This window comes from Trachemys scripta, chromosome 8 (genome assembly GCF_013100865.1).
Source record: "Trachemys scripta elegans isolate TJP31775 chromosome 8, CAS_Tse_1.0, whole genome shotgun sequence".
Taxonomy (NCBI): Eukaryota; Metazoa; Chordata; order Testudines; family Emydidae; genus Trachemys; species Trachemys scripta.
Window position 1 is genome coordinate 20016458 of NC_048305.1, and position 26471 is coordinate 20042928.

The window sequence follows — 26471 nt, forward strand, 5'->3', positions numbered from 1 at the left end:
GGGGGGGGGGGGGGGGGGGGAGGGGGGGGGGGAGAGAGAGAGAGAGAGAGAGAGAGAGAGAGAGAACAGGTGTCCCAATGGTAAGACTCAAGCCCTGGACAGAATGACAGATTTGGTTGCTGACTACTCATACAGTAAAATAATTACCTTCATATAAAAGTAGGTACTTTATCCAAGTAGTTGCTTCACAGTGGGCCATGAGCTTTCATTTGAGAGAAAGTCACTAAAACCTAGCCAGTTACTTCAGAATTGCATAACTAACTCCACTCTGGTGCTCTTAACGCAAGTTATTTGGTCAACAATAATTGATTTGCCATATTCACACACTTGCCATATTTGTAATGGAATCAAGGCCATGCTTCCACTGCACACCTACCAATTACTGGCAGATCAACTGGGTTAATTACTTCATTCCCTCTAATTGTGAAATACTTGGAAACATTCTTAACGTCACTTCTACAGAGTATTAATTAGGTCACATGATACATGACTATTATCTCACCAGTTAGAATATTGTAATAATAATAATAACCATCTAGAACTAGATCTGGGTTAATTAAAAAAAGGGACAGATTATTTCTATGCTCTTAATTTATGACGTAACAGTGAGATGAGCTAGGGAGGCCGTTAAAATTATGATGAACAACTCCTGGAGGTCCTCAACCTGCAATCGATCCTGCCCAGGAAATACCAGAGGCATTCAACACTTGCAGCTTTATTTTCCTAACTGTTTGAGTCATTTGCTCAGTGGGACAGGATATGTGTTTGTGACTGACAACTTAGTAAAAGCTCAAATATGAGACACTGACCTCCTTTTCTTTATTTATCCTTCCCTGCAGAGCCACGGAGCTCTCTTAATTTCTTGTGCCCTATTATTCACAAAGACTTCAGGTCACTACCATTCTCATCAGGAAGCCCCTTTTGAGCTCATCTCTGCCTCCCCTAGCTGGCAAGAGGTATTGCAGTTGAATAATGTAAGGTGCTGCCCTTTCCCACTATGGCATAGGCATTCTATTTCTGAAGGATATGTAATCTCAGCCAGGAATTAAAACTGAATCTTCCACATGGCTGTGCAGTGAGCTAATCACCAAGACTATCTAGCAGGTTTGGGAAAATGAAAGGCCACAAAATCTCCAACATACCTAGTGGTTAGTGCTCTGACTGCCATGCTAGAGTTGAAGGTGCAATTTCTTTCACTTCCCAGATTAGTCTGTTGCCATACAGAGCATGCAAGCTAAATCAATGGGCAGGGTCAAAGATACTGACCTTTCAATTGGGGGAAGAGAGTTATTGACATCAGACTTCTGATGGCAGTGGAAATTTAAGGAGCATATAAGAAGTTTTAATTGTTACAGCAACAAGAAGGCAGAGGGAGATGCATGAATGGGGTAGTCTAATCCAGGCACCGAGGGAAGTAGTACACAGACTGCATCTGGCACAGGCTGTCTTCTTGCCTACACCCATGTGCACACATACTGCACGTAGCCACTCTGCAGTAGGGGGACATTAGGTAAGCACTAATAGGAGCATACTGGCATGCCTCTGGCTAAGGCGACACACGGCCAAAGGCTTTGGATTTCTCTCAGCTATCCATACAGTGCAGATATTTCCATGCGACCTCACTTAGGGAAAGGCATTATTGCTTTAATGCGACTTACTTTATTGCACAAGAGGAGAAAGATTGATGCAGAGTCTCACAACACAGTTGATACAAGCAAAGCGGGTAAGCTCATAAGCTCATCTGATACATCTGCACACACCAGTCAGTCATTATAAACTAGCTGCCACTACGAAATTTCAAGCAGGAAGAGAGATTTGTTGTAGGAGATTTCCTTATAAAAGACACACTAGAAGCCTGCAGGGTAACAAAAGCTGGTTGAAAATTAATTTGCACTTAAATAATACTTTACATCTTCAAAGCACTTGACAGTTAGTCAATTAAACCTCACAACATCCCTGAGAGGTATATAGGTATCATCGTAGCCATTTCACAGATGTGACACACAGAGAGGGAGATGAGCGATATGTAACTCACCGAAGAAATGCTCAAGGATCACACAGAGCTGGAAGTAGGACCCAGGAGTTCTGTGCTCCCAGGCCCATACTCCAAAACACTAAACTATGCTGCCTCAAATTGTACCATTAGTCTCAGGTTTCATAGGAAAGCAGAGAAACCGAGCCCTGGTCTACACTACAGGGTTAGGTCGAATTTAGCCACATTAGGTCGATTTAAAAATGAATGCGTCCACATAACCAACCCCATTTCGTCAACCTAAAGAGCTCTTAAAATCGACTTCTGTACTCCTCCCTGATGAGGGGAGAAGTGCTAAAATCAACCTTGCTGGGTCAAATTTGGGGTAATGTGGAAGCAAATCAACGGTATTGGCCTCCGGGAGCTATCCCAGAGTGCTCCATTGTGACCGCTCTGGACAGCACTTTGAACTCCGATGCACTAGCCAGTACACAGGAAAAGCCCCGGGAACTTTTGAATTTAATTTCCTGTTTGGTCAGCGTGGCGAACTCAGCAGCACAGGTGACCATGCAGTCCCCCCAGAATCGTAGAGCGTAGAATGTTTCTACGCTCCCCCTATCATCCCCATCCCTGAGGTTATCGCAGATTAGAAGGCGAAAAAGATGCACTCGCGATGCCATGTTTTCCAAGTTCATGCAGTCCTCCCGCACTGATAGGGCACAGCTTAATGCATGGAGGCAGTCAGTGGCAGAAGCCAGGAAAGAATTAAGTGAGCGCGAAGAGCAGAGGCAGGACGCGATGCTGACGCTAATGGGGGAGCAAACGGACATGATGAAGCGTCTGTTGGAGCTGCGGGAAAGCCAACAAGAGCACAACCCCCCGCTGCATCCACTGTATAACCACCTACCCTCCTCCCCATGTTCCATAGCCTCCTCACCCAGATGCCCAAGAACGTGGCGGGGAGGCACCGGGCACCCAGCCACTCCACAGGATGGCCCAAGCAACAGAAGGCTGTCATTCAAACAGTTTGATTTTTAGCGTGGCTACAATAAGCAACATGGCCTTGTCCTTCCCTCCTCCCCCACCCCACCCCACCCCACCCGGGCTACCTTGTCCAATCTCTCTCTCTCTTTTTTTTTTTTTTTAAGTAATTAAAAAAAGAATGCATGGTTTCAAAACAATAGTTACTTTATTTCGAAGTGGGGCGGGTGGTTGGCTTACAGGAAATTAAAATCAACGAAGGGGGCGGGTTTGCATCAAGGAGAAACACACACAACTGTCACACCGAAGCCTGGCCAGTCATGAAACTGGTTTTCAAAGCCTCTCTGATACACAGTGCTCCTTGCTGTGCTCTTCTAATCACCCTGGTGTCTGGCTGCTCAAAATCAGACGCCAGGCGATTTGTCTCAACCTCCCACCCCACCATAAACGTCTCCCCTTACTCTCACAGATATTATGGAGCACACAGCAAGCAGCAATAACAATGGGAATGTTGGTTGCGCTGAGGTCTGACCAACAGCGCCAGTGAGCTTTTAAACATCCAAATGCACATTCTACCACCATTCTGCACTTGCTCAGCCTATAACTGAACTGCTCCTTACTACTGTCCAGGTTTCATAAGCCATGGGAGCAACAGGTAGGCTGGGGTAGGTGTGACTGCACGGTGCTGCCGGCTGGGAGAGCAGCCTGAGGCAGAAGCCTCCAGCTCGCAACAGCAGCGGTGACGGTGAGCTGAGTGGGCTCCATGCTTGCTTGCCATGTTATGGCATCTGCACAGGTAATGCAGGAAAAAAGGCGCTAAATGATTATCTGCCGTTGCTTTCACAGAAGGAGGGGTGACTGAAGACATGTACCCGAAACCACCCGCGACAATGTTTTTGCCCCATCAGGCAGCTTAACCCAGAATTCCAATGGGCAGCGGAGACTGCGGGAACTGTGGGATAGCTACCCACAGCGCACCACGCTGTAAGTCGATGCTAGCCATGGTAGTGAGGACGCACTCCACCGACTTAATGCGCTTAGCGTGGATGTACGCAATCGACTGTATAAAATAGATTTCTAAAAATCGACTTAATTTCGTCATGTAGACATACCCTTAGTGTTATTAACACCTGCAATATACCGGGTATCCTAGAAGGGAGAGTAATAAGTAAAACAAAAATGCCCAGTTCACCAGAATTTATGAACATGGAAGTACCTTGTTGCCTGATATCCTGTCATTTCCCTAGATGGAGAGGGAAATTCTTCACAAATACATTGGCCCAGTCACTACCAGTAAGAGATCCTGGTGAGACCATAATGAGCAGAAGTGGATTTTCATATTCTCAGACTCCCATGCTGGTGGTCCACATGGAATCAGCCCCCTGCAATCACTTTGGTCATCTCACCCTCTCCCATCATGTTTTGATCCAGATTTTACTGTATTATTGCTCACAAACACCTACTCCCAGAACAATTCCCCCTTTTGCTTCCCAATTCCTTGCCACCCCACCCCACTAGAGTCACCATCTATCCCAGACTTTGAAAAGACAGCCTTGTATTCTGTCAGATGGGCTTTCAAGAAGTCACAGCACCTGAAGTGTCTTTGAGAAGACATCATCATGCTGACTATGCCAGGATGTACATCAGCTTGACAAGACCTCAAAGAGACTTTAGTTCTTCTCACTCTGAAGGCTCTCTTAAGCCAGAAAACAAATCTCTCCCTCCCTACCTCCCTCACCCACAATCACCCACAAAAAATTGCTCAATTAAATTGGCTAAGGTCAGGAAAGAAGAGTTGTTTACGCTCCTTGAAATTTACATTTTAAAAATCAAACCAGACACGACTCAGGATAACCCAGGGGAAGAGAAGTAATGTGTTACTGGATGTAGTTCTCCCCTTTCTAGCTGTGTAAATTTTGTTTTAAATTAAGGGAACCCCAAAGACCTAGCTCTAGAGATCAGGTGATCGTGAGCATTTTATAGAACAATGAATTATTAACTGAAGAGAGAGGGAAAGGGAAACAGAAAACACCATCTACGAAGTAGGCCAGGGAGTAGGGTTGTCATCTTTCTAATTTCAGAAAACCAAGCACCTTTGCCCCACCTCCTGCCCGAGGCCCCACTCACTCCATCCCCCCCTCTTCCATCGCTTGCTCTCCCCACCCTCGCCCGGATTGGAGTGCGGGAGGGGTCTTGGGGTGAGGGCTCTGGGCGGCTCTGGCTGGTGTGGTTTGCAGGGGCTCTGGGAGGCACTGATGTCAGGGGGCCCCTTAAATAGCAGCTACATCAGCACTACCCTGGCATTTCCTGGGCCTCAGAGGCTGCTCTATCTGCCATAAATCCTGGACACATGGCTAGGCCAGAGCACTGAGGACAAAAGTTCTTCCTGTTCTCTGGAATGTGAGGAGTGGTGGGGTGGGTGGGAGAATTTCCCACAAGTGACACACACACCCCACTGCTGCCCTTGGCTCACTGCTCCCCCGGCATAGCCCAAATCACAGCAGCTCTAGGGAGAGCGCTGCTGCAAGCCTCCTTCTCCTCCCCACACCATTTGCAGTGACCCCCTGTCTTGCGTGTGTCCACCGCCCGGCCACTGGCTGGGGCCTTCGCACCCAGCTGCTGCCCGACTCTGCTTGGACCCATTCCTGGGGAAAGGAGCCCAACTTTAGCCCCATGCATCCACGCAGCCCATTCATCCCTGGGAGGAGACTAACCAGCCCACAACCCCTTACCTGCTGGCCGCATGGTCCCGAAACAAGCCAGGCACAGCAGCCCCCAGGGAGCAGGCTATGGGGCCTGGGGCAGGCAGCAGCAGCAGCAGTAGCTCGCCCTGGCCCCATCCCCTGCCAAAGGCTGCATGCCATCCCTGGGGAGCCAGGCCTTTGGTCCTCTCTGCTCCTGCTGGCCGGGGAGCCGCAGGCCGGATAGGGAGGGGGCTGAAGATATTTCCTAAAGGTCACAATGCCTGCTCCGCAGGGAGCCCCCAGGCCCCAGCCACCGAGGAGGCTGCTGTTCGGGGTTAACCCTGCCAGCCCCAGCCTGCAGCCGAATGCCTTTCCCAGCCCCTCTGCTGGGATCCACCCCCTACCTGCTGGGACCCACACCTCCCCGAGCTCCATAGAGAGCGCAGCTGCAGGCCCCCTCCTCATCCCGACGACTATACCGGACTTTTAACGGTTGACCGGAGGTGCCAGGGTCCCTTTTCGACCGGGCGTTCCGGTAAAAAAAAATGGATACCTGGCAACCCTACCAGTGAGACACATTAAAGCAAGTTACAACCTAGATTTCACTACTATCTTTGATGACCCCAGGTTACGGTTTTCAGGGAGAGTACACTCTTGTACCAAGGTAGTCAAACACTGGAAGAGGCAATTATTTAACAGCCACATAACAAAGCCTCAGCGGGGTAGCCGTGTTAGTCTGGATCTGTAAAAAAGCAACAAAGAGTCCTGTGGCACCTTAAAGACTAACAGATGTATTGGAGCATAAGCTTTCGTGGGTGAATGCCCAAAAGCCTGACACTTTTTAAAATCAAGAGGTGGCTAATCAGTCCCATACAGCATGAGGAACACACATACCCTCCACCCCAATGGCTGATTAGGTTCCTCTTGTTATCTGATCTATCTTCTAAGCATCGCCTCTGATAGAAGTTCCCGACTGCCTAACTTCCCAGGAATTCTGTATTCTGGTGAGGTCATTGTAATATTAACAGGATGATAGTAAATGACTCCTGGGACACAGAATGTATTTTCACTATGTCAAACGTTACTAAATAAAATTTAGAAAAATGAGGACAGGAAGGGAATTTCAGGTGAAACAGGAAGCAGTAACTGAGGAATTAAAACCCTTGGTATTAGTGCTAATTTAAAAGAAATTGTTCTCGTTTTATTCAGCGCATGTTTTTGAGAGGTCACAGACACACCGTCAACCATATTTCTGAGTAAAGTTTGTGGCAGGGACAAGAAGTAAGGGGAGATTTTAACATCTATGGCACCAGTAGAGCGTGTCTCTGAATATCAGAGATAGGACCCCAGCTCTATTTCAGCTGAACAGAAAAACTTTCAGCATTAACATTTATTAATGACCATTTGCACATACATGGTTCATCTCTTTCAAAAGGTCGGTCTCAGAGTGTTGTAAGAAGACAGACAAAGCATTATGCCCATTTTACAGATGGGGAAATGGGAAGAAGTAGTATCTTGCCTGAGGTCACGCAGTCATTAGCAGAGCTGGGAACGAAACCCAGAGAGTCAGTGCTCACATGCCCCTGCTTTAACCACTAAGCACCGTAACATCATTACATTCTGATGGGTTGAACACCACTCACCTTTAGTCGAAAGTGTGTAAAACAAGCTCACTGCACTGGGCTGGGGTTACAGGAAACAAGTTGCAGCAAAGGGCAAGGGAACTCTTACTGCAGGAAAGAGAGGGATCTGCAACTGCAGGATATCTGCCTTTTTTAACATTCATACTACCCTTTGACCAACCATGAGATACTTTGAAAAGGGTTGGGTTTGTGTACAAACTACAGCCTGACTAACATATCCATCACACTCAACATGAAATCCAGTATGTAGCTGGAAAGAAACGACTGGACAGGAAAGAAGCAGCTTTCCCTCAAAGGAATGAAAGTTTTCCTAAGAGGCACCATTAAATGAACAAGATGAGTGAATGCTTGAGAATTTTGTTTCAATTAGGAGGATTCTAAACACTGTTAAACATAGGGTGACCAGACGTCCCGATTTTATCAGGACTGTCCCAATATTTGCTTGTTTGTCCAGTGTCCCGACCGATGTTCGGTTGGGACACGGGACAAACAAGCAATTTTGCCCTCCGCTCCAGCGCACAGGCCCCTCCTTTCCCCATTGGATCCCTCCCCAAATCCCCACCCTGGCACTGCCCCCCTCACTGCCCCATTGGATCCCTCCCCAAATCTCCACCCTGGCCCCGCCTCTTCCCCAAGCACGCGGCATTCCTCCTCCCTCCCAGGCTTGCTGATCAGCGGTATGGCGGCGCAAACCTGGAAGGAGGGGGTGACCTTCGTGGAGCTGGTGACTGCAAGCTCCGGCACCGGGCAGGCAAGGGGGGCTAGCAAGGGGGCTGCTCCCCCAGGAGGGAGACAGGAGTCTCAGCTCAGGACCTGTGTGGAGGCGCCAGCTGCTTTGCACTCACGTTGGGCTCCCAAAGGCTGCAGGAAGGGCAGGGGCAGGAGCCTGGCCGAGGCACGCAGGGTCAGGGGTGACTGGGCCAGGCCCTGGGCTGGGATACAGCTGGCACCACAGGGCGCACACAGCCCCAGCAAAGGCCTTGACCCCCACGGGGCTGGGCTGCAGCGCTGCGGGGCAGGAGCTGTGGCAAGCACCTGGCTCCTTGTCCCTGCCGGGCCCACCCTAGGAGCCGGCTCCAGCCTGCCCGGGGCGCGGCGTGCGGAGCCCAAGCCCAGGATGGAGGAGGAGGAGGAGGAAGAAGAGGGGCTGAACCGTGGAGCGCAGACCCAGGTGACTGGGGGCGTGTCTGACCCCGCTCCCGCATCCCCCAGTGCGGAGCAGCACCCTGCCCGGCAGCTCGGAGCCCAGGAGCGAGGGGATGGGGGCATGACACGGGGCTGTGCCACTGGTGGGGGAGGGGAGGCGCTCCAGCGGGTTTTTTTGCGCTCCCCTCCCCGCATCCCAATATTTCATCTTTGTCATCTGGTCACCGTAGTTAAACAATGAACTGGACTACTGTAGTGGAATTAGACACACAACACCGAGGTCACAGAGGGATGATTTGGTTAAAGAAGGAGAGGTTACTTAACTTGTACAATAACTGGAATTCTTCGAGATGTGTCCCCCTAGGTGCTCCACATCCAGATGCATGCATGCCCAGGCACTCTAGATCTGAGATTTTTGTCAGCACTACCTGCGGGTCTGCACGTGCACCCTAGACATCCTAATGCTCCAGTACAAAGGTATGTAGGGAAGGGCGGACCTGCTGCCACTCCAGTTTCTTCTCAACCACAGAAGTCTAGTGAGAGATTCTGAGGCAGAGAGGAAGGAAGGCAGGTAGTGGAACACCCACAGGGACACACATCTCAAAGAAATCCAGTTACTGGAAAAGGTAAGTAACCTCTCCTCCTTCGAGTAGTGTCAGTATGGGTGTTCCATGTCAGGAGACTCCCAAGCAGTACCTCAATGACAGAAGAGGGTGCCAAGGAGGTGGATTCAGTACAGATCATAGAACAGCATCACCAAAAGCCATGTCAGCTCTGTAACTGAGCATGACAGCGTACTGCACGTGGTAAAATATGTGTGGCATCCAATATAGGTATATTTTTCAGGATGGCTACAGAGGTAGATTGAGCCCTGGTGGAGTGAGCAATAACTCTTCGAGGGGGATGAACCCCCAAGGCTTCGTAACAGGATAAGGCACATCCTGAAATCCATTTAGACGGTCTTTGGGTGGAGGTAGGACACCCTTTAATTTCTTCTGCAATAGAGACGAATAGTCTAGTGGAACACCTAAAGGATCTAGTCCTGTCGAGGTAAAAGGCAAGAGCTCTTTTCGCATGTAATGCATGGAGGCTTGTTCCATTTCTTGACGAGCGAGGCTTGGGATAAAACACTAGTAGGTGAATCTCTCGATTATACAGTAGAATTATATAGTCAGGGTGTGGACATAGTGTCACCTTATCACAACAGAACACTGTGTATGCTGGACCAGACATCAAGGCTCCAAGTTCCCATACTCTCCTAGCTGAGGTAATGGCTATGAGGAGGAATGAAATCTTGGCCTCTGATGTGGGGTAGGATGTGCTAGGAAGCGAAATGAAACACTCGGAGGTCTAATATATTGATATGTATCATCATCTCCTCAGGGGTCCATTTACCCTAAGCTGTGAGGTTCTGGGAATGCGCACTCCAACCTACCAGGGAGGGGTCTGTGGTGATGATCCTCATGGGAGAAAGTGTAGGAAAGAAATTCCCATGCATATCTTTTGTGGGTCCTTCCACCAATTTAGAAAATTGAGGACCCTCCATGTTAGACACTCATTTAGATAGACTGTGCTTGTTGGGGGCATAGACGTTCTCAGCCAGGCTTGAAGATACCAAGATGTAGTCTTGCTAAGGGTGTCATAACCATACAGGATACCATGTAGGCCAGAAGCTGTAGGCAAGCCCTTGCTAGGATTTGCAGATTCTGTTGTACTGTTGAAACAAGGTTGACATTGTGGCAAATCTGTCCTTTGGTAAGTATGCTCTGGTGGTAGTGGAGGAATACAGAGTGGCCCCAATGAAGCTTATGTATTGAGTGGTTGTGAGGGTAGACTCTTCTGCGTTAAGGCAGAGGCCCACTAAGTAGAACAGAGGCAGGGCTTTGCTGGTTGCTGTCTGTGCCTTGAAAAACAAGCAACCTTTCAGGTGCCAATCCTCCAAGTAGGGAAAGACAATTATTCCCATCTAGCAAAGACAGCCTGTGACAGCCAATAGGACCTTGGTAAAGACCCTTGGGGCAGTGGAAAGGCTGAAGGGTATGATGCAATACAGGTAGTGGTCTCTGCCTACCACAAAATGTAGGAATTGTCTGGGTGAGGGATGCATGACGTTAAGTGTCCTGAAGGTTGAAGAAGACAAACCAATCTTGCAGATGAAGAGAGGGAGTTACTGCAGTAGGGTTGCCATTCTGAACCGCTGAGCATGGATGAAGGTGTTCAGAGTCCCAAGGTCCACAACTGGTCTCTATCCTCCAGTTTTCACAGGGCCCCAGACACCAAAAATAGAACCCTTTTCCAACGAAGTTCAGTGGAACGGGTTCTATCAGGTCCAGTGTTAGGAGGCCTGATACCTCCTGCCCCAAGAGATCCTCATGAGAAGGGGTAGGGAATGAGTGGGAGGGCAGTAAAGAGCTGAACTGGATGGCACTACCTGTAGAAATCACCTCCAGGATTTACCTGTCTGAGGTGACAAGCTCCCAGGGAGGTAGAAAATGGGAAAGTTGATCCCCATAAAGATGGAGGAGTACAGCACAGGATCTGGAATGGGAGATAGTTTGTAATCCTCAACCAGTGGGTCAAAACAGATGTTTTGAGGGTGTCACTGACTGGGCGGTGATGGCTATGGAGGACATTTTCTTAGTGAATCTAGGATTCTTCCAGGGGGTCTTAGCCAGTCTCATGGGCTGGTAGTGGACTGGACAAGATCATTTAACTATCAGCAATCTACTGTATTTTCTCTTTGTTTCAGATGTATAGATGCCCAGTGATTGTAGTGAAGGGAGGGATAGCTCAGTGGTTTGAGCATTGGCCTGTTAAACCCAGGTTTGTGAGTTCAATCCTTGAGGGGGCTACTTAGGGATCTAGGGCAAAAATCAGTACTTGGTCCTGCTAGTGAAGGCAGGGGGCTGGACTCAATGACCCTTTGGGGTCCCTTCCAGTTCTATGAGATAGGTATAGCTCAATTTTTATTTTATTTTATTTTTTTAAATAGTGTCACCTGGTAATCTTTGAGAGAATGAAGGTACTCATCTGTGGTGTCACTAAACAATTTGGGCCCTTGAAAGCAATGTCCAAAACTGTATTTTTATCTCCCAGGACAGGCCAGTGGACTGCAGCCAGGAAGCTTGGAACAGGACTACTGTCACAGCCATGGAACATGCAGCTGTGTTGGCAGCACTGAGCGAGGCCTGGAGAGATGCCTTGGCAACTGTCTAGCCTTCTGCAACGAGAGCCTGAAATTGTTCTCTCTGGTCCCGAAGCAGATGTTCAATAAAAATAGTGTGTGAAATCACACTTTGCCATCAGGGCTTGGTAATTGACTGCGATTAACCGCAAAGAGTCCAAGGTATAGCTCTTGTTGCTCAGAAGGTGTAGACGTTTTGGCTCTTTGTGCGATGGTGTTCAGTGGAACCGATGTCACCTGTTTTGTTTGTCAATGGCCTCAACAACTAGAGAGTTGGGTATAGGGTGGGAGAAAAAGTACTCCAAGCCTCTGGGTGGAATATAATATTTTGTTGGCTCATTTGCACGTAGGCAGGAGTTTGCTGGGCTGGGGCCAGCAGAACATTACTGATGGGCAAGGTAGACTTGCCCCGAGGAGACAAAGGAAGGAATGTTGGGGCTCCCATATCTCCTCCAATGGAATTGGTAAAGCATCTGCCACATGGTTCACAGGTCCTTGAAAGGCCTTGAAATCATCAAGACAAGATGGTGAAGGAGGCATGACAGCCTCGTCTGGTGAGGAGGTTGTTTTCCTTCCTCCTCTCCAGAGGAGCTGGTTCTTGCTTCTCTGGGAGATGTGCCTGTGAGGCAAGGCTCAAGGGCATCTGTTGTTGCTCCTGATGTGCCCTTTTACGAGATGGGACCCTGTAGAACTGGTTACCACACAGGGTCCACAGGGCTCACTGTGGTGGCGCATAAAGGAAGAAACCCAGAGTTGTCCTTGCCAGGGTCTCTGGATGTATCTCCTGCTGGGAATTTCCTCCTCATGGTGAACCTCAAAGAAGGGAAACCGAAAGTAGAAGAACTTTGTATAGACGCCTCCGAGTCAGATGAGGTGTCATCCCCACATCCATCTGAGAGGCAAGTGGTGCCGATATAAGTGGTAGAGTTAGTGCCGGACCCTGAACTTTCACTGGTATTGAAGTTCCACAAGTGGTTGCACGGCGAAGAGGTATGTGTCAGTACTGGCTGGAAAGCTCTCTCAGGACCCTCAAAGAGCTTGCGTGGAGGCTGTGTCAGTACCAGAGGACATGTTGCCATTGAAGGCTGTAGAGACTGAGGATAAGTAGGCTCTGATAGAAAGTCTCTCTCTGTACCAGTCAGCAGCAGCGATTCAGGCTCTTCCAGGGTTCAAAGGTCCTCACAGAATAGGTGGCTGGACGGTAGTGAGGACTCTGGATAGGAACTTCAGGAGTCAGTAGCTTGTGTAATACTGGAAAAGGTACCGAAGTACAATTGGTGCATGACGACGATTTCGGCTCGGCTCAGGAGTCCCTATGTTTAAGGGGGACTGAGCCTGGTGCCAATGTCAGTGCTGCTTTAGGTGGCTTGTCAGTACATCGCTTCTTAGCTAGTGCCATGGGGTCAGTCCTGGAAGGAATGGGAGCCTCAGTGGTACCCACATTGGGACACAAAGTCCCCAGAGGCCCAGATCAAGGGTGACTTTCCCCTTCCCTTATCTCGTTCCGGAGAATAGGATCCTTTTATTCTGAGGGTGTGGATGGTACCGTAGGACCCCCAGGGTCTTTGCTTACTACCAGAGCAGAGGCAGTCAGTGAATCCAATGTACAGGGGAGTGACTCAAACCCCGCAGGTCTCAGGGGGCGCTCCATCAAGAGGAGTTTTGTACTCCTTCAATTTCTTAGATCTGCTCTTAAATGTTGAGCAGTTCTTACATTTGGAGGGGACGTAAGTCTCTCCCAGGTAGTGGAGGCAGCTTGAATGTCCATGGCAGGTCTGCAGGGTTTGAAGCCCAGGATCTTAGCCATAACCCATATTCAAGGCAGCAGATCGAGGCCTGAGAAAAAAACCCAAGACAAAGGCCCAGATTGGGCAAAGAAAGAAGGGAAGGGGGAACCCCCACAAAAAAGTACAAACTGTGCTAAATAACAGAAAAAATAATTACAATAATTTAAGTAAAGGAAAAATAAGCAAGAAGCACAGCAAGCCGCACGGCTAGCCAATGAACCCAGCGACACTCCACCTAACGCTACAGGTGGTTAATAAGGTGCTAGAGTGGCAGTGGGTGCGCCCCTCCCTATATGCCCTCATACCGGAGCACAAGGACATCTAGGGTGCAGGCATGGACCGATGGACACTGCTAATGAAAATCTGCTATCGAGAGTGCCTGGGTACATGCACAGCTTGGTGCAGAGCACCCATCGGGACACTACCCAAAGAAGAATCACTTGAAAAAAAACCCCTATAAAACAAACTTTCAATAGCTTTTACTTACATTTCAGTGGCTATGAATCCGGTGAGCTCAGACAGGAAAAGAAACAGTATGAAGAGACAGCAGCAGACAGAAACTGGAAGAGATAGGTGTGGGGGGAAGGTTAGTTTAAAAAACTTTCATAAGATTTTGATTTGTTTTCATACACTCATCGGTTTGCCACTGGTTCCCCCGCCCCGCATTACTCTGCCCCCTAGGCATAGCTGGGAGCTACCACCATGTTCAGGGGCAGCAATTCAAGCTATGTCGGCAGAATATGATGGCATCAGTAGGAAACATGGTCTGGAATCTCAGCTCTGAATCAGAATGGAGACTCCTGATCAGTGCCTATATTCTGAGGGCAACTTCCAGCCCTAGGTGGAATATCCACTCCTCATCCCACTTTTGACTCCCATTTTCTCCATCCTACAACCCCCACTGCTGGCAGCCAACCCACCCTCTGGAAAGATTGCTCCATTACATGCCTTCTTCAAAGCACTTGGCAATGACAGTAGGGCAAGAGGATCTCCCGCGTGGGGTTTGGAAGGAATCATCCTCTCCACACTATTATAGCACTACACACTATCAAGTCACTGCCAAAGGCAGGTTCACAGGTCAGACGAGTCAATGGTCTGAGACTGTGGGAGATGGAGATAACAGATGAGATGAGCTGACCCCCTACACCACCCAGTGCATCAGCTCTACAATGACCAAAGATTCCCAGTAATCCAGAGAATGAGAGGCCTACAGTGACTCTGACAGCAGGTCTCTCAACAGGCCAGTGGTGTATATTTTCTCTCTAATCCAACTAACCTAGCGTGTATTCAGTCCAGAAAATATCTCATGGGGAGCCAAAAGAAGCAACCCTCCCTCTGTTGCTTGTGTATTATTAACTATTCCTTACCAGGACACTGCTCAGCACACTGTGCAAGCAGTCAGCCTCATGTGATAGTTACAGAGCCACTAACCCAAACTGTGGGGGGATGGGAGGAAAAGACTCAGGAGGGTAAGAGAGACTGTAAGTGCTTGGGGAGTAGTAGGGGAGCGGAAAGGGGGACACCACAGTGATGTGGCAACCACGGTCTGGACCTGGCTGGGATTTACATTTGTATTAAACAAACATTCTCCACATTCCGGCTCCAGAGTGAATCACCACAAAGGAGTAGTTCAGGAAATGGCATGTAATCACAGAGGAACAATGAGAGCATTATGACCCCAGCTCACACTCCCTCAGTCCCAGGGAGTAGCACTCCATGGAGTATGATCCCACCCATCAGTCCTACCAGCGCCTCAATGCCTGAGCATTCCATGGTAATGACCACCTCACCCCAAAAAACACAACCACTGAGTACAGAGGACTAAGAACCCATGTAGGGTGACCGTTCTCCCTCAACTTTATTCCACTTGGCTGACACAGCCTCAATTTCATTTCCATTCCCTCAGGAGACTCCCAGAATGGTTATCTGAGGAGGGAAGGTGCTGTAGCCACCATTGCTGTTCAAGACTGAGGCGAAGTTTGGAGGCAAGGAGAGGAAGAAGGAGATAGTTGAGGCAAAACACCAAGACGGAGTCCAGATGTCTCAAAGCTTTGTGCCTCATCCTTCCAATCCATCAGCCCTACAACTCTGTGGAAAGGCAAATGCCTGCCTGGCTTCCCCCTTCCTCAGCTGTGTCATCTCAGAGCTCACTCACTCTCTAGCAGGCAGAAGGATTAACAGAGACGCCAAAAGCCATTAAATGGGTCATTCTTTAAACAGGAAAAAGAAAGAGGAAAGGAAAACTAAGCCTGAGAATAGTAGGAAGATGGGGAAGGGAGGAGAGACTTTAAGGGAAGCCTTCACAGATGCGCGCACACAGTTCCTTCCATCTCTGTGCCTTTGGCAGGGAGAAGAATTCAACATTCCACTGCTACCCCAGGAAGCCTCTGGCCTGTTGCACAACAATGGGTGTTAGGAGGGGAAGCTTTTACCTAGAGCACAGAGGGAAACTCCTAGGAGAAGTACTGGGAGACCTTTCTTCATACCTAACTGAACCAGCACAAACTGGTTGGTCAGGATGCTTCTTATCCATAAGCAACCAAACAGCAGAGAGGTCAGGTCAGTGATAGGGCCACAAGCCCTTGGCAGTACACACAGGAAGTCCCTCTTGCACATACTGCATACAGCACATCAGTCAGAATTTTAAACAAATAAACCCTTTGCACTGAAATCACAATAAGAGACTGGTAAGATCACCTGCCACCCGCTACTTACATGACTCTCTTCCTCAACTCCCTTCACAGGCTTTCCCTTCTCTTCCACATCGCATTCAAGACTCTTGTCTTCCTATAAAGGTCCTCCACAACACCATGCCAGGCTCTTTCTCTGCTCTCATTTCCTCTTACTCAAACCCTAAGCTGCTCTCTGCAACACTCCTTTTGTAAGTTTCTTTCACTTCCATCATCTTCACATCTTCTTCCATGCCATTATCTTTGGAACATTTTACCTCCCCCCTTCCAGATACACCAAACATCTGCCCTCTCGCAAATCTTCCCTTCAAACCTGCTCCTCCACTGAAGATTTGCAGCACTACTAACAAATAAAGTAGAGGTAAATTGTACTGGCCTGAGTTTTTAAACATAATTAGTGAGTTTGGGTGCCCAGCCTGAGCTACCTTGCAGGGGCCTGATTTTTAGAGGACAAGTGCTCAGCACTTTCTGAAAAATCACACAGCTGAAGTTGCGCACCCCAAAAATCACTAAGTCACGTCTGAGCATTTGGGCTACTACAGAATTACATACACACATGCATGCTGTTTGGAAATGGGACCTTCCTCTGAACACCCTGTGTACCTGAACTGTATTGTCTGTCTAATTTTATAATGGAAGCCTTTCAGGCATAGAACATAAGTTCCTCCATACTTGCAGAATACTCCCATAATGAAGGCTTGCACAATTTACTTCAGTCAGTTATTTAACAAAGGAATCCTTTATCTGCCTCTACATGAATGCGCGATTCCTAGGTCACACATTTGTTATGCTTGGAATAGTAGTTAAAAGTCTAGAGGCAGATTAAGAAGATAGCTGCTTTATTACAGCAGTTAATTCAATTGCTGGAGCGTGCGTACCGCAGTGTTCCCCCAGAGCTATCAAGAACCAGCTCTGACCTGTCGTCATGATAGAACTCTGCCTACAAAACTCCAAATATATTAAAGTTTAAAAGCGTTACTAGCATTGGAACATACTGCTATTGGCTGACCAGAAAACTTAAGTAAAGCTGAGTGAGAAACTGTTTTCCCCTTTGTAAAAGTTTGAAAATTTTTTTTCCATATTCAATTGAGATGAAAAGTCAAAGTCTCAAATGTTCACAAACCAAAAATGCAAAACAAAATTGGTTCGGGTCAAAATGTTTAGGTTTTGCTTATTCTTTTGCTCTACTTTGCTTAAGTTTTAAAACAAAAATCGTTTCAAAACAGAAAACTAATCTTTCATTTAGAAAATGTCAAAACAGACATTTTGATTATTTCTAAACTTTTTTCCAAAAGCTTTCAGTCAAGAAATTAGTTGAAACCAACCCTTTCCTCATGAGAAGTTTGGGTTTAGACAAATTGTCATTTTTCAGCTAAAAAACTGTGTCAAAAAATTCCTGAGCAGCTCTAACCTGGAGGACAGGATGTTTGCTAAGCATGCACTGCCAAGCTAACTCTTCTATATGTATCACATGCAACAAGCACCTCCATCCATGCATCCCAGCCCCTTTTTTCCATCCCCTTTTTAAAAAAAAAAAAGTGACATTCAAAGCAAAAGCAGATTAATGCTTAATTAATTAATTCCCCTTCAAAGCGCTTTAGAGCTGCAGGCCATGGCCCTAGGGCCCCCTTAGTCAAGGGCCCTTCAGCCCCTAAAGCCCCTGTGTTCCAGGTGGCCCTGCCTGCCGGAGGGGAAGGGGGGCAGCTTCCCCGCTCGCTCCCTCCCTCCCTCTCAGAAAGTCCTAAGCGCCGCCAAACAGCTGTTTGGCGGCAGGGGAAGCCCTGGGAGGGAAGGAGGAGGCGGAGAAGAGGAACTTGTGCAATGCTCCCTTGTAAAGTCAGCCAAACAACGTTATAAGGGAGCACTGCGCAACTTTAAATGAGTATGTTCCCTAATGGAGCAGCGATGTAACTTCGAAACAACGTTAAGCGGGAGGACATTAAGTGAGGAGTTACTGTATGTCCAATTACACAAACTGCTAGGAAGTGCAAGGAGGGATCAAGTCACAGTTGCCATGCAAGTCATAACTGATATTTCCTGATGTGTATTAAAACTCCAGCCTCCACACAGTATTGCTGTAGAACATTACCCAGTGTGTACAACACATACATGTAAGCTATGCATCCACACCGACTGCTAAATCATAGGATTGGCAGAGTTGCTGTCTGAACTGCAGATCCCATTATGTCGTCAGGCAGCTCATGCCCACCCAGATACCAGCTGTCAGACTGCCTGGGCATGTGCTGCTGCAGCCCACATACCCAAACATGGCCAGTTTGTCACAGTGATACTTAGGTCTGCTGAAATGGCTGTTCACTAGCACTACAGACACTGCAACAGAGGGAGGGAGACACTTAATGTTGACACAGGGACTTAATGGAGTGGCATATGTACTGTTCGCTGGTTTGGAGGATGGAAAGTTAAAAGACTATTCAATGAAGGAGATTTTAATGGAGGTACAATATGAGGGCCTGAAACTACTATGTACTAATCATCTCCAGAAACTCTATGCACTGATAAAGGAGGCAGTGGGTGTTTAGGTTTTTCCAGCCCTCATCTCACCATATCTTAGTGGACTGCTCTAGTTCCTCCAGTTCTAATGACGTTTAGATTAATATTAATGTTTGTTTTTACCTGCGATAGGAATGATTGCATTGTGAATCTCAGACACCTCTGTTATGTGCCGTACCCATTAAATCCCCTGTGATTGCAAAGCTGTGCGTGTCAGATTATACCTCTCCCAATATTGGGTTTCTAGCGGTTAGTGACTGGCACTGCCCTGCAGGAGTACGGGTGTGATTCCCAGTCATTGTAAAGGACCTATTTCTTATTTGTGAGACAGCAGGGATAGAGTAGTAAGCATTAACACTGTGCAAGAATCAGGGGACTGCTGTTCAAGGCTACATCCTACTTCTACTCAGAGATTTCTAACATGTGTCACGGATCAGCTGGTTCTATTTAAAGAAGGAAATGGATGAGAAGGAGAAACAACTGTCTTATCTGTTTCTGGAAGGGAATATTTGAATGAATGAGAGCTCTTTGGCTAACACTGCTAGAGCAACCAGTGGCTCTGGCACTAGAGACCCCAAACAAACCTGTCCACCTCTGCCCCAATACCTGAGGTGGTGCTTTAAATGTTTCTTCCTCCCTCTTAATTGCAATCAGCAGGTCCTCATTGCACTTCATCTCCAACTTCAAGGTCACCCCAATTCAGAGCAGGCAGAGCAGCCTCTCAGCAGAAGCTTTCCACTTGTGACTCTGTTGAAGTAGTGATGGCTAAGCATATGGCACTTATACTCTTCAGGGAATCTACAGCTACATCAGCTGTCATTGGAAACTCATGGACTCTGGGTGCTGGCTTCTCCTCAGTGGGACTCAGGCAGGCTTCACCAACAGCAGCACTGTGGTGGTTTTCATCAGAGTACTTCCTCACTACAGGTACAGTCACACTCCCACTGAAGTCAGTGGGAGGGTTGTAAAGTACTTCAGTGCAAGCACGGGCAGGCTGCCGGGCAGTACAGCAGCAGCCATTTACTGTTCATGGACTGCTTGAGGAAGGAGATATCTGAGGAGGTTGTCAAACCCTCCCTCTACACCACTGCCAGAAATGCCTGGTCCACAGAGAATAATCAAAAGGTAGACAGACACCAAAGAAACGCGTTAGCTGGCTCCTGAACATCCCCGGTGTTTTAATGTGCTCCTGCACATTGTATCAAGATAGGCTACCCACACTCCCACCAGACAGGGATGGACTTCAGCACTTCCCATGTTGGATGCTTCTGTCTCCCAGAACCTGATCAGCTCAACATTCCCTAGTGCAGGCAGCATGGAGACACCAAACCTTCCAGTAAGCTGCCATAGTGAGAAGCAGCATTTTACAACCCAAAAGTGACTGTGGGAGTTTGGCTGACAAACACGTTTCTATTCCAGAAAGCTTCAGCACCATGCAAGTTCCCTTCCAGAGGCAACACTGGACCAGTGCCTATGTAGCAATTACATGGAAAGTGCAGGACTATAAGCAATCAGCTGCTACAAACTGTTTTAGAACTTCAAGCAAGTTAGATGTCCAGAGATGCAACCATAGTCATGTCATCTATTCTAGTACCATAGTCATTTCTTTTATTCTGGTGCCCTGGTAAAAATTCTTTATGGGGAATTAATCCCCCACCACACACACAATCCCCTAAATAAGATTATTACAACCAAAATCTCATAAAATATTTATCACAAAATCCTGCTGTCCTGACAGGCTGCAAACTGGCACATTATACCCTAAGTAGGGCAGTTGGCTTGTCTCACTCCTGACTTCCATAAAAAGCCTGCAAAGCTTAGAGATGCTGGTTTTACAATCAAAAGTCACAGGCTGAGTCAGACAGGCAGCCCATTGAGAAGGCTGTATACAGAGATCACCACACACAGAGGTGCCAGCTGGTTTTGTATGTTGACCACCTGACTGGTGTAAGCTTTCCAATCCCCTCCACACCAGGAGGGTGGCAGGCAGGCAGATGTGAAGTGGTTAGAGAGGAACCTGTCAAAGGAAAGGAAGGCTTGATAAGCCAGATACAGGGGGAAATGAGTCAGTTAATCATTTTAGTAAGATTCCTGGCCTCCAAAGTTTTCCATGACAAACTTACTGCACTAATCAAATGTCACAGATCAGAGAGGGGCACACTATCCCAGCTCTAAAAAAGTTTTTTAAAAGCTCCTTTTCAGGTGATACAGAGAGAACTGCACTATGGGACAAGCTCCCAAACGGAATCAAGATGAGGTGTGGGACTGTCACTTCCCAAATGGAAGGGAAGTTTTGGGGCCTTGACACACTCTAAGAGTCCCCTCCTAACAACAGATCTTAGGGGCCTCCAAACTTATCAACAGGTTCATGTAGACCTTATGGCTGTGCTTGTTGGGGAGAGGGGGGTGTCTATGCAAACTACTGTGCTGGCACATTGGGAATAATCTTAGCAGTTGCACCATGACTACAGGAGGGCAGGGTCAATGCTGGAGGACTTCAGTGTTTGGGAGAGCCAGAGAGGCATGAAGCCTCTGGAGAAAAATGGTTCAGTGACACCAAATGTTTGGTAAAACAACTCATCCCATCTTTGGTCAGGAGTCTCCCTGGCTCACACAGCCCTTCGCTTCACATCCTTCTGATTCACTGTTACTGACTCCACCAAGGGATATGACATCACTTGCGTCAGAAATGAATACAGGGCCACTGACCCAATCTCCGAGGGTGAGTGAATGGGCCACAACTACGTGATCAAAGGGAGTCAGTGTGAAACGGAACAGGAAAGCCGCATTAGGCATCTAATTACAAATTTGGCAGGATCAGCTAGATCTGTATTTACCACTCCACGCAGAGCACTCAGTGATAATGATGGTGTGAAATTACATTACTCAGTCAATTTGAAAAAGGAGGAAGGAAGAAGAAAGGCCCAAGGCAAGAAATTTACATCAACCAAAAACTATGCACAGATACATGGGGTGGGGAGTGGATTATTATAGGTAGGGTCCTACCAAATTCATGGTCATAGGATTTTTAAAATTGTATATTTCATGATTTCAGGTATTTAAATCTGAAATTTCACGGTGTTGTAATTGTAGGGGTCCTGATCCAAAAGTGGTGGATGGCCAAGGTTATTGTAGGGGAGATTGTAGTACTGCTACCCTTACTTCTGTGCTGCTGCTGGAGGCGGTGCTACCATCAGAGCTGGGTGGCTGGAGAGCCACAGCTGCTGGCTGGGAGCCCAGCGCTGAAGGCAGAGCCGCCATCAGCCACAGCGCAGAAGTAAGGATGGCACGGTCTGATATCGCCACCCTTACTTCTGCGCTGCTACCTTCAGAGCTGGACCGTTGGTCAGCAGCCACCACTCTCTCTAGCCACTCAGATCTGAAGGCAGCAGCAGAAATGTAAGGGTGGCAATACCGCAATCCCCCTAAAATAACTTTGCCACCCCCCTGCAACTCCCTTTTGGGTCAGGATCACAATTTGAGAAATGCTGGTCTCCCCCTGTGAAATCTGTATAGTATAGTGTAAAAGCACACAAAAGACCAGATTTCATAGGGGGAGACCAGGATTTGTCAAATTGGGAGTTCTGACCCAAAAGGGAGTTGCAGGGGGGTGGCAAAGTTATTTTAGGGGGATTGCGGTATTGTCACCCTTACTTCTCTGCTGCTGCCAAATTTCACGGGGGGAGACCAGATTTCATGGTCCATGACACATTTTTCATGGCCAGGAATTTGGTAGGACCCTAGTTATAGGCAAAGTGAAAAATAAAAACAAAAAAATTGCAGAAAATAAGTCATACTGAGCTCTCTTCTCCTTGCCAGCTCCATCTCTGATCCCAGAGGAATCCCATCTTTATTGCCACCCCACCACCCCAGCTCTCTCCTGACTGATAACAGCGATTGTGAAATGCTAAGGAAGGTTAAAGAGGCTACAAGAGCATAAAGCACAATAATAATGGGTGATTTCGGCTGGCCTCTTATTGATTGGGTAAATGTCACATCAGGGCATAATGGAGAGTTAAAATTTTTAGATACCATAATGACTGCTTCATGGAGCAGCTAGTCCTGGAACCCACAAGGGGAGAGGCAATTCTTGATTTAGTCCTAAGTGGAGCACAGCATTTGGTCCAAGAGGTGACTATAGCTGAACAGCTCGGTAATAGTGACCATCATCTAATTAACTTTAACATCCTTGTAGGGGACAGAATACCAAAGAGACTCAACGCTAAAAACAGGAACGATATAAAAATAAGACCACTTGTTAGATGGAAATTAAATGGAGCTGCCACAAAGGTAAAACGTCTGCAAACAGCATGGGGACTAGTTAGAAAGACCATGACAAAGACGCAAACTAAATGCATATCTCAAATCAGAAGAGACAATAAAAGGACCAAAAGAATCCCACTCTGGCTAAACAGCAGAGTAATGAAAGCCAGTAGAGGCAAAAAAAGCATCCTTTAAAATTTGGAAGTCAAATCCTACATGCACAAACTCTGGCAGATAAAATGTAAAAGTACAATAAGACAGGCCAAGAAGGAATTTGAGAAGCAACTTGTTTAAGATGCAAAATCTAGTAGTAAGGTTTTGAGGTTTTTTGGGTTTTTTTTTTTTGAAAGTATATCAGAAACAGGAAGCCTGACAAACCAGCAGTGGGGCCACTAGACAACCAAGGTGTTAAAAGAGCACTCAAAGAAGACAAGGCCATTGCAGAGAAGCTAAATGAGTTCTTTGTATTGATCTTCACTGCAGAGAATGTGCAGGAAGATTCCCATATGAGCGCTGTTCTTTTTGGGTGACAAATATGCAGTATTGTCCCACATTGTAGGGGGCAAATTGGTAGAAACTATAGTAAAGAACAGAATTTTCAGATACATAAGTATTTGTTGGGGAAGAGTCAATATGGCTTTTGTAAAGGGAAGTCATACCTCACCAATCTATTAGAGCTCTTTGAGAGAGTCAACAATCATGTGTATAAGGCTGATCCAGTTGATATAGTGTATCTGGATTTTCAAAAAGCCTATGACAAGGTCCCTCATCAAAGGCTCTTAAGGAAATTAAGTAGTCATAGGATAACAGGGAAGATACTCTCCTGGATCAGTAACTGGTTAAAACATAGGAAAGAAAGGGTAGAAATAAATGATCAGTTTTCACAATGGAGAGAGGCGTCTATATTGGAACCTGTGCTGTTTAACATATTCATTAAATGATCCAGAAAAGTGATCAATTAATGATCCAGAAGTGGCAAAGTCTCCAGATTATACAAAATTATTTAAGCTAGCTGAGTCCAAAGCTAGGGTTGTCAGGTGTTCCTAGAGGCATCCAGTCAGCACAGCTGACTGTTGGCTGCAGTAACCGGCCTCCATCACTCGGGGGTAGGAAGAGCAGCAGCTGCAGCCACATGGAGGAACTACTCAGCTGCTGACACCTGACAGAGAGCAGTGGCTGGCGGGGCGGTGGGGGGGGAGGGAAGGGGGGGCCCTCTCCACCCCCCCCTTCTGCCCCACTGTGCCCCGATTGCCCCAGCCCTCGCCCCTTGCTACTGGGACTGATCCCTCCCTGCCCCAGCCCCTTGCTCTGGGGACCAACCCCCCGCTGTGCCCCAATTGGGCAGGTGGGCAGGCTCCACGTCAGCTCCTCCCAGCCTGGCTCTGCAGGCAGCTGGTGAGTTCTGGGAGTGTGGGGAGTGAGTGGGGCCAGGGGGGTGGTGGTGGTGGAGGAGAGCAAGTGACAGAGGGAGGAGAGAAGAGAAGTGAGCAGGGGGTGAGGCGTTGAGGGAAGAGGCGGGGCAAGAATTGAAAAGTCTGTTTGGAGCAGGCACGCACCCATCAAGGGAGGGAGCTAGCAGCTCCCCATCTACTTCAGCCCGTGTCACAGTTAAATGGCTGGTAGTTCAGAGCCTGCTTTTAACAGCTCCCTTTTTGCCATTTTCTGTCCGTGTGGTTCTAAAACAAATTGCCTTCAGGGGCTGTTCAGCTCCTCCATACAAGAGCACAGACTGGACACAGCAAGCTGCCTCAGCCACAGAAGATGTCTTTTCTCATGTGTTTAATATCCCTTTAAAAATCAGACCTTTTAGAGGGAGGCCAGAAAAAATACTAATTTTAGATTGGGGTATGCCCAGGAGGCAATGAGAGCTGGTACTTACTAATAGCTCCTGTGTAGGTTGGCTGTGTGAGGTCTTTTGGCACCTTCCTGTAGATATCAAACCTGAAAGAGGAAAAGCAACAGCCATAAAACAGGTGGAATATTTCAATATACTTCATGTCCCTGCAGGGTTCAATGATGCTCAGGATTTTTCCATTCAGGTTTCCAACACCATTTTTCATTTTGCAGAAGGGCATGGAAAAAAAAAAAAAAAAACAAAAAACCCACAAAGCCCTTTCCTTTTGTACAGTTATGTAACTAAGCTACTTTTTGGCTCCATCTTTGCAAGCTCCCTCCTCTACCTCCCTTGCCTTGCTCTCATGGGTCTCTGCACTCTAGCTAGTTAGCTAGCACTGGAGGGAAATAGATTATGGTGGACAAATTATAGACCATTGTCAATGATGTCATCAGAAAGAGTATTCTTTTCCCTTTTCAAATTTTTTGTATTCAAACTATGGGCTCATGAATGCAAGGAACCCAGTACGAACCAGGCAGGCTCTCCATACACATGCTCATGCCCAAAACTCCCCTGTCCTTACCTGCAGCACCCACTTTGGACAGGGATGGAATATCAGACAGGCTGCTAATGTCATGGGACTGGGCAGTCATTTTGGAGGTACTGACAAGCATACCCAGGGACTAGGAGAAGAATACATACTTCATTTAGAGAAATAAAGTTTTGAATCCAGATCTCTGGAGACTAAACGCCTGCACATTAACCGACTGGGCCCAGTCTTTTTCTGCTTTTCACAGAAAATTAAAGAATAGGTCTGTTAAGACTGAAAACAGAAGAGTTCCTTTCACCCAGTGCATTCAGGTGGAACAGGGAGCAGGTATTTAGATCTTCCCCTAGCTGAAATCATGAAAAACAAAGAAAGGTGACATGGCAGCAGAGATTCATGGAAGAAGCCTGGAAAACACTCCAGGGAGCTCTGGCTTCAGTTGCCAGGAAATTTAAGGGGCAACATTCATCCAGTTGACTTCAGTGGAGTTACACCAAGGTTGTATGTGCTACGCTGAGACACACGTAAACGACTGCCAGATAATCCAAAAAGCAACTTGTAACTTGTGTTTGGTGGGGGGAAAAGCTGCAAACACTGATCTCCCAGCAATAATTAAAAAAAGATCAAGGTATTGAAGTAAGAAACCTATATTTGGACAACAGATATTGGGAGAGAAACTAGCAACGCATTTTGCTTCCTCCCCCAAGAAAAGAAAACTAGTTTAATATTAAACCATTATTTCTATTCAGTCATGTCTTTTAATATCAACATGGCTCAGCTTTGCTATTTTAAACTCCCATAGTTAAACTTTCACTGCCTTGTGATCATGGCTATATAATTTCCAATCAACTTGTGCTCCATCATGCCCTGCTACAATGCAGGTCTGACATCAGATTTTCCAAGACTCAATAAAAATTAATTAGTCCGTTAAAAAAAAAAAAAAAAACCCACACCCTGAAGTGACGGGTTTTTTAGCCTTGGGGTTTTTTGTTTGTTTGTTTTTTAATTCCCTAGTGGTGCATGAGGTTTGATGCTTCACCCTGAAGTCCTTGTCTCCAGCTGCAGTGAGATAGAGAAGACCTTTCCAATCCCAAACTGGACACTATAATAACCTGCATTTTCACAGAGAGAAGATACAAGGCTAAGATTCATTTTTCCACTCTCTCTTTGATTTTCTAAAATTCAATAGGTAGCTTCCTTTTAAAATACTAGCTAAAGTATTTTGTTTA

The 26471-nt window shown here is 47.2% G+C and overlaps 1 protein-coding gene across 1 annotated transcript in view; it reads right to left on the reverse strand.

The window, feature by feature from the left end:
• ERGIC1 (endoplasmic reticulum-golgi intermediate compartment 1) overlaps positions 1–26471 on the reverse strand; it is a 96664-nt gene that overhangs the window by 41317 nt on the left and 28876 nt on the right. The window contains exons 2-3 of the mRNA XM_034778664.1: positions 24741–24802; positions 13885–13957 (exon numbers count right to left, since the gene is read on the reverse strand). Of these exons, the coding sequence (XP_034634555.1) occupies positions 13885–13957; positions 24741–24802 (135 nt within the window). The remainder of the gene's footprint in view (positions 1–13884; positions 13958–24740; positions 24803–26471) is intronic.